General features: G+C 38.8%; 1 protein-coding gene across 2 annotated transcripts in view; it reads left to right on the forward strand.

Annotated features, from left to right (window-relative positions):
• Nucleotides 1–19437, forward strand: part of SLF2 (SMC5-SMC6 complex localization factor 2) — a 53478-nt gene extending 34041 nt beyond the window's left edge. The window contains exons 14-20 of one of the 2 annotated variants that reach the window (XM_025397231.1): nucleotides 1792–1889; nucleotides 2518–2605; nucleotides 4846–4977; nucleotides 5447–5524; nucleotides 11165–11251; nucleotides 14108–14176; nucleotides 16211–19437. In XM_025397231.1, coding sequence (XP_025253016.1) covers nucleotides 1792–1889; nucleotides 2518–2605; nucleotides 4846–4977; nucleotides 5447–5524; nucleotides 11165–11251; nucleotides 14108–14176; nucleotides 16211–16246 — 588 coding nt within the window. In that variant the 3' untranslated portion in view covers nucleotides 16247–19437. Of the gene's footprint in view, nucleotides 1–1791; nucleotides 1890–2517; nucleotides 2606–4845; nucleotides 4978–5446; nucleotides 5525–11164; nucleotides 11252–14107; nucleotides 14266–16210 lie in introns of those variants that run through there. The other variant, XM_025397230.1, reaches the window with a different exon arrangement.
• The last annotated feature ends 609 nt before the right edge of the window (nucleotides 19438–20046 follow it).

The raw sequence follows: 20046 nt of genomic DNA on the forward strand, positions 1-20046 counted from the left end.
TTTATATAGCATTACAATTTGACTCATAGTGCATATGGAATTAATACTGTTTCTAAACTCAAGATCTTTGGCAGATTAAAAATGAACTGAGGAAGGGACTGTTTGCTGGAGCTGTATTATTTAAATTCATGATAATTAAATTTTTTCTAAAACTTCAGCTCTTTATCCAACAAAAATGTGTTTATTGGGGATTTCCTGTGGACTCAGCATTAATGTAGGTGCTAGAGATTGAGCTGTGAAAGAGACAAAGCCTTTGCCTTCATGGGGCCTTTGTCCTAGTCAAAGGGTTAGATAAACAAGTAAATGTTGATTATATTATCATGTCAGGTAGTAGTTAAGTACTACAAATTAAAATAAAGCAGGACATGAGTACAGCAAGACTGGATGCTATGCTATTTCATATAAGGCAGTCAGGGAAAGGCCTTTCCAAAATAACCTTGGAGCAGAGACCTAAATGAAATGACGGAGTGAGTCATACCTACAACCAGAATTTGAGTTGAACTTCTGCAACCATATGGAGGATGAACATGTATAATTTTTGTTAGGACTTTTTTAAAATTATATTTTTCAGTCTTTTTTGGTGGAAAAATTAAAATAGGCAGAAGTAAGGCAAAGAGTATAATAAATTCCTAAGTATCACTTTGCTTCAATAATTGAGACATAATCTTGTCTAATGTAAAACTGACCCTATATTTCCTTTCCCTGCTCATCAGATTATTTTGAAGCAAATGTTAGGCTTTTTAAAAAATTGATACACAATGGTAATACATATTTGGGGGGTGTTAGGCTTTTTTTTTTTTTTTTTGACAGCATCTCCTGTCACCCAGGCAGGAGTACAGTGATGCAATCTTGTCTCAGTGCAACCTCTGCCTCCTAGTTTCAGGTGATTCTTGTGCCTCAGCCTCCTAAGTAGCTGAGACCATAGACACACGCCACCCTGCCCAGCTAATTTCTGTGTATTTAGTAGAGACAGGGTTTTATCATGTTGGCCAGGCTGGTCTCAAACTCCTGGCCTCAAGGGATTCACCTTCCTTGGCCTCCCAAAGTGCTGGGATTACAGGCATGAGCCACCACACCCAGCCAGGTGTTAGGCTTTTAAAAATACTGAAATAGGATCCCTAAAGTGCAAGAAATCCCAAATCAGGAATATATATAGTCTTGTACAACTCTGATACACATTTATGTTTAGATCAGTTTATCCTTCCAAGAAGGACTGTTTAAAGATATGATGTAGTACAAAACATGAAAGCCACGGCCGGGCGCGGTGGCTCAAGCATGTAATCCCAGCACTTTGGGAGGCCGAGACGGGCGGATCACGAGGTCAGGAGATCGAGACCATCCTGGCTAACACGGTGAAACCCCGTCTCTACTAAAAAATACAAAAAACTAGCCGGGCGAGGTGGCGGGCGCCTGTAGTCCCAGCTACTTGGGAGGCTGAGGCAGGAGAATGGCGTGAACCCAGGAGGCGGAGCTTGCAGTGAGCTGAGATCCGGCCACTGCACTCCAGCCTGGGCGGCAGAGCGAGACTCCGTCTCAAAAAAAAAAAAAAAAAAAGCCAAGTGAAATTCTGCTAAATGTATCTGTTCAGTCCATTTAAGCTAGTATAAGTAAAACAATCTGTGTATTGTGTACATTTTAGCAGATTCTAGACTCCATGCTATTTCTAAAAATGTGTGCCCTTATTTTGTACTAGTGCTTCCATTATGGCAAGAAGGGATGTAGATGATCTGTTGGGTGTTTGATTTTACTGTTCTGTTTGAAAAGAAATCTTACATGTTCTTTTTTTTTCAGGTGCCTGAACTCTGTCTGGGCATAAATGAACTCTCGAGTCATCCCCACAACCTTCTGTGGTTAGTACAGCTGGTCCCTAATTGGACATCACGTGGAAGGTATTGAAAAGTGAGAATTAAACATTAAGAAATTTTATAATTTTAGATTAATGAAATGCCTTGGTTCTTTATTTCCATTCATCATTCTTTGAATGTTAGATCAGAGATGTTTATTTCGTATTCAGTTGTGAGAAAAGGCATTGATAGCCTGATTCTTTCTTACTCTAATTCTTAACTCAGGTCGTTATGTAATTTTTTTTTTTTTTTTTTTGAGACAGAGTCTCACTCTGTCACCCAAGTTGAATATTTTTTTATTTTTAATTTTAGTTTATCTGTTACCTTAATACAGATGACATATTCCACAAAAATAAATGAATCAGCTTTTTTTTGCTTTAGTAAAAATAAATTTCATCAGTTAAAAAAATAGGTTTTCTGTCAGTAAATCATCAGGGTCAAAGATAAGGCTGTTAAATGATTTACTGAGCTTCAGATAATTCAAGTTTTATGTACAAATATTTTACATGAAAATTTTACTGTTCTATAACAGCTTATATGTTCCTGTACAGACTTCTCTTGAAACATTGCCTATATTTCCAATTAGAACTAGAGCTCCTCTTGACTCATTCATTTGCTTTTCAAGCAGTATTAATTAAAATACATTCTAAATACTTTTAACTTCTAATTCTAGGCAACTGAGACAGTGCCTCAGTCTAGTGATTATTTCAAAGCTTTTGGATGAGAAACATGAAGATGTTCCTAATGCCAGTAATCTGCAGGTATAAATAAATACATTTTTATTTTTAATAAATGGGAGAGGTAATGAGAGGTATAAGGAAAATTGATGAACCCTAAGTCAAAGGTCCTGGGGTCAGAGCTCAGCTCTCAAGCATGATACTGTTCATGTAATCTCTAGCACACTTAACTAACAAGGTCCAGTTTTTTCATCTGTGAAATGGAGATAGTATTGCACCCTCCACCACATAGAATGGTTGTGGACAATCAGATGTGAATTAATGTATAAAGAAACTACTGGGAAAATCATAATGTGGAATTACATGAATATGATTTCATTTATTGAATTAGTTCAGCTTGTCTAAGTTAGCAGTTTTATCGCAAGCTTAGAAATTGCAAAACCATTGTACATTGATTGCATCTTTAACCTGTTTTAAAATGAGTCTTTTTAGATCATAGAGCTTAAATGTAGTTGCCCTCTAGTACTTGTTCAGTAAGAATATATCATGTATATATGAGAATGTGGACAAACATGTCCAACTGTTGCTGGGTAGTGGTGGCACACACCTATAGTCCCAGCTACTTGGGAGGCTGAGGCCAGAGGATCCTTCGAATCCAGGAGTTCGAGTCCAACCTAAGCAACATGGGGAGACCCTGTCTTTAATATATATATGTGAATTTTTTTAATTTAAAAAAATGTCCTACGGAAGTCCCTCTCTCAGAAGTTCTGAAGGCTTTTTACAAACATTGATAGCACTAATGGGGCTGCCCTTGGTTGGATTTGAAAACTCACCTTAGGCCAGGCACGGTGGCTCACACCTGTAATCCCAGCACTTTGGGAGGCCTAGGTGGGCGGATCACGAGGTCAGGAGATCGAGACCATCCTGGCCAACACCGTGAAACCCCATCTCTACTAAATACAAAAAAATTAGTCAGGCATGGTGGCAGGCACCTGTAGTCCCAGCTATTTGGGAGGCTGAGGCAGGAGAATGGCGTGAACCCGGGAGGCGGAGCTTACAGTAAGCCGAGATCACGCTACTGCACTCCAGCCTGGGCGACAGAGCGAGACTGTGTCTCCAAAAAAAAAGAAAAAAACTCACCGTAGAACCTGATCTGGATGTCCCTTTGTTCTTGTTTGAATTGCAATTTGGTACAAGGTATGCCACCAGGTCTTAGGAATTAAAGCAAAACAAAGATTTAGATTTGAGGCTGCCCTTGAAAACATAATCTAATGGTTGAAACAAAATTAACCAACTCTTGTGGGTTAGTGTGGTAAGAACAGTAACTGAAGCATGCAGAAGATGCTGGGGGATGGAGAGATTGATGGGCACAGCTGGTTTCTGCTTTAGTAGAGTTGAGGTAGATTTGATTCCAGATATATGGGGATCGTGCTGGAGCTACCAGGGTAATTAGCAGATAGTTCCCATTCCTTTCAATGATATTTACTGCCTTCGAAAAAGATCCGGGGTTAGGATTTCTACCATTTCTCCTAACTTTTGTTGTTCTGTTACTTTTTCCTTTTTTGCCCATGTAAAATAGAATAATTAACCAAATAATTATATGAATAATTAACCCTCAAACTCACTAACTGATATTAAAGTTACAATCTAGTTGCGATTTTTACCCCAACTTCTTGTAGTTCTTCTCAGAATTCAATGACTTCTAACCACAGAGTCAACTTTGTTGACTTTTGAATAATTTAACAGAGAAAGCATTCCCTGTGGCCTCTGTTATAGTATCATTTGGTCTCCTAAGCATTTATCCCAAGTTACAAGTACTAAATCTCTAATTTAAAATCCCTTACTTTTTTTTTTTTTTTGAGAGACGGAGTGTTGCTCTGTCACCCAGGCTGGAGTGAGGTGGCACGATCTTGGCTCACTGCAACCTCTGCCTTGCGTATTCAAGTGATTCTCGTGCCTCAGCCTCCCGAGTAGCTAGGACTACAGGCATGTGCCACCACGCCCAGATAATTTTTGTATTTTTAGTAGAGATGGGGTTTCTCCACGTTGGCCAGGCTGGTCTCGAACTCCTGACCTCAGGTGATTCACCTCCCTCGGCCTCTTAAAATGCTGGGATTACAGGTGTGAGCCACCGTGCCTGGCCACTTAAAATCCTTTTTTAAGCAATTCAGGGGTTTTACATAAAGGGAAAATGAATATTGTTCAAGTGTAAAGAAAGCTATAATAAAAGGACAAAATGAAAGAGGACACACTGGAAAAAATAGCCTAAGAAAGAGCAACTGTATTATTTAGGTTTGTTCAATGTCTCCTCTTTCTTTTGATAGGTATCAGTCCTACATCGCTATCTTGTGCAGATGAAGCCTTCTGATTTGTTAAAGAAAATGGTCTTAAAGAAAAAGGCTGAACAACCAGATGGCACTATTGATGACAGTCTACATTTAGAACTTGAAAAGCAGGTATCCAATGCTAGGAGGTCTCAAAGAGTACATAGAAGCATAACTGATATCAGCTTCCTAACCATAGGTTGATAATATAGGCATTTCTGGATTGGGACACTAGATACATTCTAGCAAACATAATTTTAAAGCAAATGATATTTTTAATTTATCGCTGTCATGAAATTCTTCCATAAATTTGAGAGTTGAAAATGTGAGTAAAAGGATGATTGTTGGTAATTTGCTCCCAAGAGTATTTTTTGTAGCCCTTTATTAGGGCAGTCATGAGGTCATGAATCATGGTAAAAAGAATGCACTTAAGTTAGAAATTAGAAAGCCTAGTTTAGATGCTTGGCTTTTACTTACTGACCAGCTGGGTTAACTTTAACGTATCCTTTATCCTTCCTGGGCAACTTTCCTAATGTGTAAATTGGAATGACATCTATGCTAGCTAATTCATAGGTGTTAATTTTATTCATTTCTCTAACAGGCATATTACCTGACCTACATTCTTCTTCATTTAGTCGGTGAAGTTAGTTGTTCTCATTCTTTTTCTTCTGGACAACGGGTAGGTAGTGTTTAGTGTTGTTGCTGCTGTTTTTAAATAGGTGTTACTGATGATGGAATGAGTGAGCATGCTTTTTATAGGAGAAAACTTAATAAAAGCTAATTGATTTTACTATAAGAATTCCCATGTATACCAGAAAGAGGGGCGTGATAGTGGTCTTGTAACCGTATCATATTGAAAAGAATTGTTGGCCGGGCGCTGTGGCTTACACCTGTAATCCCAGCACTTTGGGAGGCCAAGGCGGGTGGATCACTTGAGGTCAGGAATTCAAGACCAGCCTGGCCAACATGGTGAAACCCCATCTCTACTAAAACTACAAAAAAATTAACCAGGCGTTTTGGTGGGTGCCTGTAATCCCAGCTATTCGGGAGGCCAAGGCAGGAGAATTGCTTGAACCCAGGAGGCAGAGGTTGCAGTGAACTGAGATTGCACTACTGCACTCCAGCCCGGGCAATAAGAGAGAAACTCCATCTCAAAAACAAAGAAAAGAAAAGAATTGTCAGTAAATGTTAGTTCTATTTGTTGGAGTGGAATTTAACCATTATACCTTGGCAGTAGTATAATATATTCATAAGATACCAACATCACCAAATATCAAATGGGCTGGTGGTGTGCTGGACCCATATTGACTCCAGTAGAAATGGCAGTTCAGGTGGCAACAGGCTACACAGGAGAACTGCTACCATCTGTAGAGACCATGCAGTTTACATAGCATTTTCACTTAGCACCCTTTACCTAGCAACCTCCATTTAACCCAGAACAAAGGGCCTCCATCCCGTATGGCCTTCCAAGGGATGAGCCGAGGGTTCAGATGTCCTTCATAGGTAAGGAGTGAAACTCCACGTTGGACTCTCCCGGATTGTTTAGCTTGGGACTCCAGTTACACATTCTTCTTAGACCATAGGTTCATTTTCAGAGTATGCTTAAGTTATTGCTATCAGTTGCATCTGCCATGCGACGGCTTTTAGCTCATTTCTTCCCATCTTTTTGCCATTCCCCTTTTGTTCCTTTAGAAATAACATTTGCCTTCAAAATTAAACTGATGGTGAGGCAGGCTACTTTAGAAATGCATTTCTAATATTCAGATTTTCATTTTGAATTATTCTATTCTTCCCATACTCCTGGGGCAATTCTTGCTTAATTCCTTATATTTCATATCTTAACTACTCCAATTCCTGTTTTAAAACTTAGGCTGGATGTGCCGGGCATGGTCGCTCACCCCTGTAATCCCAGCACTTTGGGAGGGTGCAGCAGGTGGATCACTTGAGGTCAGAAGTTCAAGACCAGCCTGGCCAACAGGGTGAAACCCCATCTCTACAAAAATACAAAAAGTTAACCAGGCGTGGTGGTGCATGCATGTAATCCCAGCTACTCAGGAGGCTGAGACAGGAGAATCGCTTGAACCCAGGAGACGGAGGTTGCAGTGAGACAAGATCATGCCATTGCATTCCAGCCTGGGTGACAGAGCAAGACTTCATCTCAAAACAAAACAAAACAAAACAAAAAAAACTTATGCTAGACATGGTGGCTCATGCCTGTAATCCCAGCACTTTGGGAGGCCAAGGCCGGGCAGATCACTTGAGTTCAGAAGTTCGAGACCAGCCTGGCCAACATGGTGAAACCCTGTCTCTACTAAAAATACCAAAAAAAAAATTAGCTGGGCATGGTGGCAGACACTTGTAATCCCAGCTACTCTGGAAGCTGAGGCAGGAGAACTGCCTGAACCCAGGAGGCAGAGGTTGCAGTGAGCTGAGATCACACCACTATACTCCAGCCTGGGCAACAGAGGGAGACTCCACCTCAAAAACATAAAATAAAATAAAATACATAGTATTTCCTAGACATGATAGAAAAAAGACTAGTTCTTATGTTTTTATAAATGCTATTATGTATAAAACTGTGTTTGTGGTTGGGCGCAGTGACTCACGCATGTAATCCCAGCACTTTGTGAGGCCGAGGTGGGTGGATCACCTGAGGTCAGGAGTTTGAGACAGCCTGACCAACATGGTGAAACCCTGTCTCTACTAAAAATACAAAAAATTAGCCGGACGTGGTGGTGGGCACCTGTAATTCCAGCTACTCAGGAGCCCGAGGCAGGAGAATTGATTGAACCCAGGAGGCGAAGGTTGCAGTGAGCTGAGATCGCGCCATTGCACTCCAGCCTGGGGAACAGGAGTAAAACTCTGTCTCAAAAAAAGTGTTTTCTCTCCTGATTAGAAGCTAATATAGTCATCTGTCTGTAATGTTCTTACATGATTCCTGTATTTTATTTAAAAAATTTTTTTTTTCCGAGACAGTCTTGCTCTGTCACCCAGGCTAGAGTGCACTAGCACAATCTCAGCTCACTGTAACCTCTGCCTCCCAGGTTCAAGCGATTGTCCTGCCTCAACCTCCCAAGTAGCTGGGATCACAGGTGCCTGCCACCATACCTGGCTAATTTTTGTATTTTTAGTAGAGACGGGGTTCCACCATGTTGATCATGTTGCTCTCAAACTCCTGACCTCATGATCCGCCCACCTCGGCCTCCCAAAGTACTGGCATTACAGGCATGATCCACCGCACTGGCTATAAATTTTTATGATTTAAAAAAGTCAGTAACTGGGCATGGTGGCTCATGCCTGTAATCCCAGCACTTTGGGAGGCTGAGTCAGGAGAATCACTTGAGCCCCGGAGTTCAAGAGTGATTATTATAAAACTTATATAAAGTAAAAACTGAAAGACTCCTACAATCCAGTGCCCTGTTGTAAATTTCTTCACAATTTACTAATATATTACATAAAATATACTAAATTATGTTAACAAAAATGGAATCATAGTATTAGTACCATTTGCAACTTCCTTTTTTTCCTCTTTAAAAAAAAATTTTTTTTTTTTTTTGAGACAGAGTCTTGCTGTTACCCAGGCCGAAGTGCAGTGGCGCGATCTCAGGTCACTGCAACCTCCGTCTCCTCTATTCAAGCGATTCTCCTGCCTCAGCCTGCTGAGTAGCTCCGACTACAGGTGTATGCCATGACACTGGCCAATTTTTGTATTTTTAGTAGAGATGGGGTTTCATCATGTTAGCCAGGCTGTTCTCAAACTCCTACCTCAAGTTATCCACCTGCCTCAGCCTCCCAAAGTGCTGGTATTACAGGCGTGAACCACTGCGCCCAGCCTCCTCTTTAACATATTAGCGCTTGGCTGGGCACAGTGGCTCACAACTGTAATACTAGCACTTTGGGAGGCCGAGGCACGCAGATCGCTTGAGCCCAGGAGTTCAAGACCAGCCTAGGCAACATAGCAGAATGTCATCTTTACAAAAAAAAAAATTAACCGGGCATGGTGACACATAACTGTAGTCCCAGCTACTTGGGAGGCTGAGGCAGGAGGAACACCTGAGCCCGAGGAGGTCAAGGCTGCCATGCACTGTGGTCATGCCACTGCCTTCCAGCCTGGGTGACAGAGAGAGACCCTGTCTCAAAAAATATGTAAAAAATCAAATATTAGCACTTCTGTCTAATAACTGTAGTATTTTGAAACCTTTATTGATAAACAGTATGTTTTTTGTGATTACACATAGTGTTAATATGAACATGCTTATTCATATATCTTTGCCCGCTTCTTCAAGCCTAGCTATAAGGTAAATTCCTAGAAGTAGACTTGTTAGATCAAAGTTTATAAATATTTCAAATTTTAACTATTTTAAATAGCTATTACCACATTTTCATCCCAGAAAGTGTTCATTTACATTCTCAACCAAGTATATATGAGAGAAGTGCTTATGTCTATACATTTCTAAAATTTAAGATGCATAATTTTTCAAAGAATTAAGTATGAATCTCTATTAATGGTTCTCTCGTTCCTATAGGAAAAAAATAGGGCCAGGTGTGGTGGCTCATGCCTGTAATCCCAACACTTGGAGAGGCAGAGACAGGAGGATTGCTTGAGCCTAGGAGTTTAAAACCAGCCTAGGCAACATAGCAAGATGCTGTGTCTACAAAAAAAATCAAAAACAAAAACTAACTAGGTGTGGTGGCAAGTACCTGTAGTCCCAGCTACCCAGAAGAGTGAGATGGGAAGATTACTTGAGCCCAAGAGTTCAAAGCTGCAGTGAGCTATGATCCCACCATTGCACTCCAGCCTGGACAACAGGGCAAGAGCCTCTCTTTTTTCTTTTTTTTTTTTTTTTTTTTGAGATGGAGTCTCGCTTTGTCACCCAGGCTGGATGAGCTCTCAGCAAGCTCTGCCTCCTGGGTTCACGCTATTCTCCTGCCCCAGCCTCCCAAGTAGCTGGGACTACAGGCGCCCACCACCACGCCCGACTAACTTTTTTGTATTTTTAGTAGAGACGGGGTTTCACCATGTTAGTGAAGATGATCTGGATCTCCTGACCTCATGATCTGCCCGCCTCGGCCTCCCAAAGTGTTGGGATTACAGGCGTGAGCCACTGCACCTGGCCAACCCTATCTCTTAAAAAAAAAAAGTCACAAACTGATTTTGCTATAAGAATTCCCATATATACCAGAAAGAGGGGTGTGATATGGTCTTATAACCATGTCATATTGAAAAGATTGTCAGCAAATGTTAGCTCTGTTTGTTGGAGTGGAACTTAACCATTATACCTTGGCAACACTATAACATATTCATAAGATACCAACATTACCAAATATCAAATGGGCCAGTGTTGTGCTGGCGAGGTGCAGTGGCTTATGCTTGTAATCTCAACACATTGGGAGGCTGAAGTGGGAGGATCACTTGAAGCCAGGCATTTGACACTAGCCTTGGCAACAAAGTGAGACCCTGTCTCCACAAAAAAATTTAAAAATTAAAAAAAAAAATGGCTGGGTGCGGTGGCTAATGCCTGTAATCCTAGCACTTTGGGAGGTTGAGGCAGGTGGATCACCTGAGGTCAGGAGTTTGAGACTAGCCTGGCCAATGTGGCAAAACCTGTCTCTACTAAAAATACAAAAATTAGCTGGGTGTGGTGGTACACGCTTGTAATCCCAGCTACTCGGGAGACTGAGTCTGAGAATCGCCTGAACCTGGGAGGCAGAGGTTGCAGTAAGCTGAGATCACACCACTGCACTTCAGCCTGGGTGACAGAGCGAGACTGTCAAAAAAAAAAAAAAGAACTGGGCATGGTGTTGCATGCCTGTAATCCTAGCTAATCAGGAGGCTGAGACTGGAGGAGCACTTGAGCTGGGGAGTTCAAGGGTACAGTGAGCTATAATTGTGCCACTGCACTCCAGCCTGGCACCAGAGCCAGACCCCATTTCTTTAAAAAAAAAATTTTAAATTTTTTTTTTAAAGGCTAGCTGTTATTTGAATATTTTATTAGAGAGTATGTTAAAGGAAGGACTCTTTAAATTTCTGAGTACTATATTACCCAGTTAGAGCTCTGGGGTTAATTTTCATTAATGTGAGTTAATGCATAGCAAAACAACTTTTGTTAGAGTGTATATTTTTTAAGCTAATAATCTTACTGTCATGGAAGCAACTTTCACTGATACAACTACTGTTATGTGGGATAGTTAACATCAGGCATTGCTAACAGGAATAATAGATTTTTAAGTGATTTAGTTGTTCTAGCTGCATAATTTCTTCTTTGTTAATTTGTAATGCTTCAGAGTTGTTTTCATCCCTTGCATTTGTTTTGCACAGAAACACTTTGTGCTACTCTGTGGGGCTTTGGAAAAGCATGTTAAATGTGATATTAGGGAAGATGCAAGACTTTTTTACAGAACTAAGGTAAGTGTGTTTTTTCTTTTTTTTTCTTAATCTTGGTTACGTTAATATTTAAGGATAGAAGCATACAGGCCTATATTCAGAAAAAGAACATATAAAGCTAGGCGTGGTGGCTCATGCCTGTAACCCCAATACTTTGGGAGGCTGAGGCAGGCGGATTGCTTGAAGCCAGGACTTCAAGACCAGCCTGGGCAACATAGCAAGACTCCATCTCTACAAAAATTTTGAAAAATAGCCAGGCATGGTGGCATGCACCTGTACTTCCAGCTATTTGGGAGGCTGAGGCAGGAGGATCACTGCAGCCTAGGAGTTTGAGGTTGCAGTGAGCTATGAACACACATGGCACTCCAGCCTGGGAGACAGAATAGGATTCTGTCTCAAAAAAAAAAAGAAACATGTAAGATTAGAAATAGGACTTTCTCTTTTAATAACAGAAATCAGCTCCTGCTAAATTAGTGTAGCTAAATTAAAAGTGAAAGGAAAAAAAAATCTCAAAGCAAATACACTTTTCACTTTGCTTTCTGTTCTGAAACTCCTGACACCCAAGGAGAAAAATACTTCTAGTACTAATGATACTTATTTTTCCCCATTACACATGTTAAAACCTTCATGCTTAAGTTACCATCAAGGATTGAAGCATTATTTAAATAAATATATAAGTTACGAAACAGTGGCTTTGAAATTTTATGATGGTTGAAAACTTGTTTTATTCATAGAGTAGAAATAGTTTAGCTGTTATTCTTTGAATGTTCCATTGAAGAATATATTAAAGGAAGGAGTCTTCAAATCTTTTTTTTTTTTTTGGAGACGGAGTTTCACTCTTGTTGACCAGGCTGTAGTGCAGTGGCATGAATTCGACTCACTGCAACGTCCACCTCCCAGATTCAAGCGATTCTCCTGCCTCAGGCTCCCAAGTAACTGGGATTACAGGCACCCGCCACCATGCCCAGCAAATTTTTTTTGTATTTTTAGTAGAGATGGGGTTTCACCGTGTTGTCCAGGCTGGTCTCAAACTCCTGACCTCGTGATCCGCCTGCCTGGGTGTCCCAAAGAGCTGGGATTAGAGATGTGAGCCACCGCATCCAGCCAGGAGTCTTCAAATCTTTGAGTCATACATCACCTAGTCTGAGCTCTAGGGTGGAAATGATTCAGCACTAAGCTTGCTAAGCTTTTTTTCTTAAAGGTTTTATATACTCAAAGACAGCAGAAAAGCCAAATCTATGAGTATGGAGTAGGAAAGTAATGTTAGTATTAATAGAATGATCTGACAGTTTTTCCTGAAACATAAAATCAGACACTTTTAAAATACTTTTTTCTAAATACAAAAATGAGCCAGGTGTGGTGGCGCATGCCTATGGTCCCAGCTACTCAGGAGGCTGAAGGAGAATCCCTCGAACCCAGGAGGCAGAGCTTGCAGTGAGCTGAGATCGCGACACTGCACTCCAGCCTGGGCGACAGAGAAAGACTCTGTGTAAAAAAATAATAAATAAAACAAAATAAAATAAAAATACTTTTTTCTAAGGATTTTTTAATTCCAAGATTATCTTTTAGCTTTGGTAATGTAATATAATGCCGATTCTTTTTGCCTCTTATCTTTGGATAGTCATTGAATATGAAGCCTCAGCTTTGTATCTTAATATCTTACATTAATTAGCTGCAAAGGTTAGTCATTTGAACAATGCCCATTCGGATTTAGTATATGTATTTATTTTAGTAAATTTAAGTTAAATACAAAAATAAGCAACTAATGAAGTTGTTTTCAGATTTCTGATTTTCAAATACCTGTAGGGGATAGCTCTTTGCCCAAGAGTAGAACTCTAGTTTCAGAAGCACATTCTTTTGAGCATTCATTGACCAGAATTGCTGGCCTGTAGAACTTGGTAGTGGCTACTACTGACAGACATGCTAAAAGGGGACCACCCAAGTTTTATATTTCTTAAAGACAAGGACTTGGCACAGATTGTTGCCAGTGCTTCTCTTACTTAAAGTGGAAAGCGACATAGTGGTCTGTGGAAATTGCTTCAAGGGATGGTCCTGCTGACATAGGTGAGTTGTCTGCCTTTCCAAAAGCCTCTATTGTAGAAAAGTTGGTGATTGTTTTGGAGAAACTTTATTTGCTGAACTGTAAACGAAGAAAAAAGCAGAGATTGTAATTTACTTTATAAATTTAAAGCTGATATAAAATTCCTAAGTTGTTTAAAACATTTTTCTCAAGCAGTTATGTTCAATAGCTAATTGAGCATCTCTAGAGTGACAGAGTTTGGTTTTTGTGGTAAAGTTTCAGTTTTGCATAGAGACTTGCTAAACCTCCAAATGTAGGAAAATACTAGGTATTTAAAGGGGATTCATAGTACTTGGGCACAAACATGGAGAGGAGTAACAGTGGATTTTGGATCTTCTAATAATGTGGAGAGGAACAAATAAACGTTTTTTTAATGGCCTTGATCCTTTCAAAGGGAAGCTGGGCAGGGAAGGCACGGAACAGCCAAAGCCTTGGGTCTGTTGACACAGACCACCCTTCAGCTTCTCTGTCTGGTTGTTCAAAAGCCAGCAAGTTAAAGTTAAGTTCCTTTGAAGGCAGAGAACGTGTTTTTTGGGATGATCTTTAATAACAGGAAAATTAAATCATAAACATTCAATAGTTTAGATTATGGTGATAAAGGAAAGTCTTATTAATTACTTATGATTTGAGATCTCCTCCAAAAGATGAATAGTTTATTTTCTCTTTGTTGACAGAAATCAAATTGAGTTGTCGAGTGTGGGCCTGTTGCAACTGTCAGATCTTTTGTGTAGTGTTAAGCTGATTGTAGGTGAGGATGTTTTAATCCAATCCCTTTTCCCGTTTTTGATATTTTTAAGGTGAAAGACTTGGTTGCCAGGATACATGGAAAATGGCAGGAAATAATCCAGAACTGTCGGCCTACTCAGGTGTCATTTTGTTATACAATTTCATTTATTCTTAATAGTTTTGCTAAATGGCACCCTTCATACTGTTTGAAATAGAGTATAACAGTGCATTTGCTTCTAGTTATCTTAAGATAAACTGAAAACGCCAGTATAATACATGGTTTGTAATTATTTTTAGTTTTTGTTTGCTTTATATTCATTAATTTATTTCCAGAAGTGGTTGAGCCAATTTAAAAATATTACATTGCATCAAATGGAGGTTATTCAATGAAGAGCATTTTTAAGACAGATCTATTGAGATAGAATTCACATACCATAGATTTTACCCACTTAACATGTACAGTGGTTTTTAATACATTGACAGAGTGAATACCATCGCCACAATCTAATTTTAGAACATTTTCATCACCCCAAAAAGAAATCCCATACCCATTAGCAGTCATTCCCCTTTCCCCTACTACCTTGATTCCCCTCCTGAATCCTCCCAAATCCTAGGCAAACACTAATCTGCTTTCTGTCCCTATAGATTTCCCTATTCTGGACATCTGTAAATGGGATATACTGTGTAGTCTTTTGTAATTGTCTGCTTTCAGTTAACATAATGATAAGTGTTGTAGCATGTATATCCCTTCTATTGCCAAATAATTTTCCACTGAATGGATATGTCACATTTATTTATCCACTTATTAGACATTTATATTGTTTTCACATTCTGGCTATTACAAATATTTCCATGAACATTTGTATGCAAGTTTTTATGTGAATATATGTTCTCAAATGAAGCATTTGAAAAGGAAGTCGAATTGCTGGGCCATATGGTAATTCTATGTTAAGTGATTTAAGAAACTACCAAACTGTTTTCCAAAGTCACTGCATCATTTTATATTCCCATCAGAATGTCTGAGGTTTCTAATTTCTCCATATTCTCACCGATACTTGTTTTTACTAAAGCCATAGTAGAGAGTAGGGAAGTAGAATCTCATTGTGGTTTTAGTTTGCATTTCCCTAATAATTAATGGTGTTAAACGTCGTCCTATATGCCTATTGGTCATTTGTATAGCTTTTTTGCAGAAATGTCTATTAGGATCCTTTGTCCATTTTTTTCATCTCATACTTCATTTCAAAAAGCCTATTTTTGAATATAGTTATTGGTCCTTTTGTTATTGAGTTGTATGAATTCCCCATATGTTCTGGATACAAATCTCTTATTAGAGATATAATTTGTAAATATTTTCTTCCATTCTTTGTGTTGGTTTTCTTTTATTTATTATGTATATATTTTTGTCACTTTTTTTTGATGTTATGTCTAAGGAGTCTTTGCCTAAGAGGGACATTTTTTTTAACACCTGCTAGTAAGTGTGCTTGCCTGCTTGTTTACAGAGTTAACTGGCATAGGATTGTCTAAAATGACGCTTCTCAAATTTTAATGTACGTAGGAATCAACTAGGAACTTGCTGAAATATGGATTCTGACTTATAGGTCTGGAGTGAGAACTGAGATATTCTATACTTCTAACAAGTTATCAGATTGATGCAAATGCTGCTGCTCCAGGGACTAAACTTTGAGTAGCCAGGGCCTAGAAGTTACTTATATTTTATATCAAAATAATAGGAACAGTGAATATTAAGTAGATAAAGCAATCTCGCTAAGTCTTTGAGAAATCTTAAATTTATGTTTTGTTGTTTTTGTATTTGTTTCTAACCTTAGTGGATTTTCTTTTAATGCTGGTCATATATTGATGTGGTATTAAAACAGAAAATAATTTAATAGCAAAACTATACTAATCACCTTAACATTATTTATTTTGCTTAACTAAGTCCCTCCATGTGTGCAGTGGTGAGAAAAACATCCTGCACTTATTTTATACTATTTTTTATTGTTTGACCACTGTATGTGAAATTTGAATCAGATTACCATAAATTTTCAGATAAGTCAATATAAAGATTTTATTACTTGTCTTATCAAAGCCTATTGTCTGATGATTAGTAGTTTTATAAGGAGTAATTCATAATCTGATTAAATTTTGTTTTACCCTCTTTTTTTCCCCTTTTTTAGGGGCAGCTTCATGATTTCTGGGTACCAGATTCTTAATAGGAGTTGCAGCAGCAAAAATATGAAGCAAGAGAAATTCAATAAGAGCCTTTCCTAGAGGAGTAGAAAGGATTATTACAGAATCCAATGGAATGCCAAGAAAATGTACAGCAAATGTGCCACTTGAATATCTAGTATGAAGCTGGTAATGAAATTGCCATTTCTGAGGCAGATATGAAATATGATCTGCTTAATTGTTACGGCAACTGACCTTTCAAAAGCGCAGAGTCTTATTAAAAGAGGGGAGGGGTAGAAGCAGCTAATAGTCACATGTCTAACCTGCCCCAGTTAACTCCTTTTGTTAAATTATAAGCCAATTATCTTTTTTAGATAGTATTTTTGTCACTTGGATAATCACAGGAAATATATAAGAAAAGAGCTTGGACTAACTTAAGAAGTTGGACATGGAAAGCAAGACCAAGTTCCAGTTGGTTTTAATTTTCCCTCTTGGTTATTTTCGGACACAAAGGGAATGCTTAAAACTGAGTTTAGTAATAAAAAGCATAAATCTCTTCTGTAACTTTTATAAACCACAGGGAGGTTTCAATCCATGCATTTTCCTTCATTACTCTTAAGATTATAAATCTGTTTTTAAAATACATTTAAACTTGAGAAACAAAAGTTTGGTATGTGTCAGATTCCCTTAAGAGGAAGAGGTTAAGCTGTAAAGTAGTGGCCCTGTTTTGATGCCAGAACATTCATATGCAGTTTGTTCTGGATTTCTTTTAAATGCATATATTTTAAATACTGGTTAAATCTTAGAATCTTGGCTATATCTTAGAATTCTGGCTCTTGGTAACCATATTACAGAAGTCTATATTGTAAAAGCCTAAAGATCTGGACAAGTTTCCAACAACCTTGTTTCCATGAGTATATAACTTTGGCAGAGACCTGAATTCTTTGGGACACTATGTCTGTCTGTGTGTGTGTATGTGTGTGTGTGTGTATGTTTGCTTGTATCTTGAAGTTGTACTTCAAAACCACAGCTGCTTTAAATTCTTAAACACTGGAAAGCCATCCTTTGGTTTAAATGGTAGAGAGTTCGTGGAAGTGCACATGCTGGTTTTAGCCCAGGGGTAGTAACAAACTCTTACTAGCCAACTAGAAAATTATTTTGTTGACTAGATGTCCCTTTTAGGAGAGTTTGTTTCCTGAAAGAATGGCAACTTTTTTTGTTGTTCTTTCAGTATTGGCTTGAGTGACCTGTTCTCCTGACTGCTCTAGTGTCTCCAGTTATAGGGGGAAAGATGATGGAGGGGAACGGAAACTGGACTTGATGTTTGTGGTTTGAGAGGCAAGAAAATAAAATAACTTTCTACCTCTAAATTGAGGCTTAGGAGTAAAAAGCATTTTGTCTTAAATTTATCATTTAAAATAGCATCAGTAACTTTTGAACTTATGTCAATCAAGCATTGACAGTCAGAGATTTTATAGGGAAAACTAAGTAAATCCAGTTTCCAAGAACCTAAACTGATTGAGGCTCTAAGAGTCAGACCAACAAAAGTTTTATTCTGTGTTGTTTACTGGTAAGAATATTATTATCTTGATACTACCTCTCAAGGGTATTGTTACAAAATGCCACTTATGGTTAAAGAGATAGATACAAAGAGTTCTATTTGACAGAAACTTGAAACTGGCATCTATCTGCCCAACGATGGGGGCTTTCATTCTGTAATTTAATCCTTTGTAGATACATTATTTGTGTGTAATTTTATACGTGTTCATATTTTTCTCATTTTGCATTGTGTAAAGTGTACAAAATCTCAAAGTATAAAATACTGCTTATATTGCTTGTAATTTACAGTGTGTAAATATTTTCTAATTGTGTACATTGATGGGGGGGACAAGTGGGTTATTCAGGTTTTTTTTTTAAGTGACCCTTTTGTATTGCAGTTTCAACAGATAACTGCCCATCAAATTTAAAACTACTTTGATACATTTTTATTTAACAGTTCCAATAAGAAAAAAATCTCTATTTTTAATTATATTTCTCCTTTAGAAAAAAATATTTCATCATCCCTTTAAAATAAATGGCCAGACCTCAGTTTAGGCCCTTGTATTTATGACTCTGGTAGAGGTCTTCAGACTCCAGGTCATAGTCCGGTCAGTATTTGCATTTGGGTTCTCAAGAAAATTTTGTGACTCTCTTTTAGCACAAGTAGCCCATGGTTTTTCTTCCAAATCAAGTATTTTCCTTCTCCCTCGAGTCCCCATGCTTTGTCTCCCTCCTGCTGCTATTGCTCAGTGAATGGGATGGTAGAGAGGGAGAAGTGTTCATTGCACAGAGAATGTCAGGCCACTTTGGGGACTTGGCAACAAAGCTTGCACTGAGTGGTGGTGTGTTTGGCAATATTACTGTGCCAAAAATCACCTTGTCTAATTTTATGGATATTTATGGCAAACTTATTGCAAGCTGCACATTAAGGTACTTGTGTTTATGCTTTTGTGTGTAACTGTTCGCCTTTTCTAACTGCCTTTCTTGTTACTGAAAATATAATTCTACTAGTTTTATCACATTAAGAGGCTCTCTGTGCACAAAATGCATCGATGTAGCCGTAAAGTAACAGCATTTGTACATTTTCTATCTCCTGATAGCAGTGGTGCCTTTGTCACCTTTTGGAAGGTTTGCATTTTGTTTCTGCTTTGAAACGCAAATAGTAGCTTGCTTTCAACTTCACAAAAATCTCAAATGTAAAAGATAAAAAATGGCGTGTTATCATCCAGGCTTAGTTGGAGTATTTGCACTTTTATTGTTATCAAAACAAATATAATTGGTGGGGACTGACCAGTAATAATGTGTGGCGTCTTTAAGCCAAGGGTAATTTTTAAATTAAAAATGAAAATTTTAAGGGGTAGCCCATTAAACAAGCTACTGAGTTGGAGAATTAGGGGATGACTGTGGTGGTTTGTCGCTAAGGAGGCAACAGTAGGGTCCAGGCGGCTGGGCACGTAGAGCAATTAGCATGATCCGTGGTTATTCCTTACTCATGAACAGTGTCAGCTCACCTCATTATCTGTGCATTTGTTTTCCCTGGACAGTCTTGTCAGCCAGTTAATCCAGCAGCTCTTAGGCAGTAAATACAGATTTTTTTTCTTTCCTTTTATTTTTTTAAAGATTTTATACTACATCTTGTTAAAGTCCTATGAATATGTGTGTGTGTGCTATTAAAACTGCTTTTTCTCAGTTTGAACATGTGTTTGGTAATATTTGTTTGGGAGTTGAGGAGGCTAAGTTATCTGGAATGCCCTGTTCCCTCACCCCACCCCAGTCCCCTGGTTTTTAAACATTTCTTCTTGCTTTGGATTGTCCAGTTTTTTAGCTTGATGTCTCCGGTTTCTGGAAAACATAAAGCCACCGTTGTACACAGTTCACTTTTATATAACCCAGTTAATTGCTGTATACTTTGCAATCAGGAATTCAGTAATCTCATTCTTACCTCATTCACTATGTTCATCCCACCATTCATTCTTGTCGCCCAGGCTGGAGTGCAGTGGCACGATCTCGGCTCACTGCAAGCTCCGCCTCCCGGGTTCACATCATTCTCCTGCCCCAGCCTGCCGAGTAGCTGGGACTACAGGCTCCTGCCACTACGCCCGGCTAATTTTTTGTATTTTTAGTAGAGATGGGGTTTCACCATGTTAGCCAGGATGGTTTCTATCACCTGACCTCGTGATCCGCCCACCTTGGCCTCCCAAAGTGCTGGGATTACAGGCGTGAGCCACCATGCCCGGCTATCATTCCACCATTCATTCTAACAATTGAGTCTCAACTACATGCTAGGCACTCTTTAGGATTCAAT

This window comes from Theropithecus gelada, chromosome 9 (genome assembly GCF_003255815.1).
Source record: "Theropithecus gelada isolate Dixy chromosome 9, Tgel_1.0, whole genome shotgun sequence".
In the NCBI taxonomy this organism is placed as follows: Eukaryota; Metazoa; Chordata; class Mammalia; order Primates; family Cercopithecidae; genus Theropithecus; species Theropithecus gelada.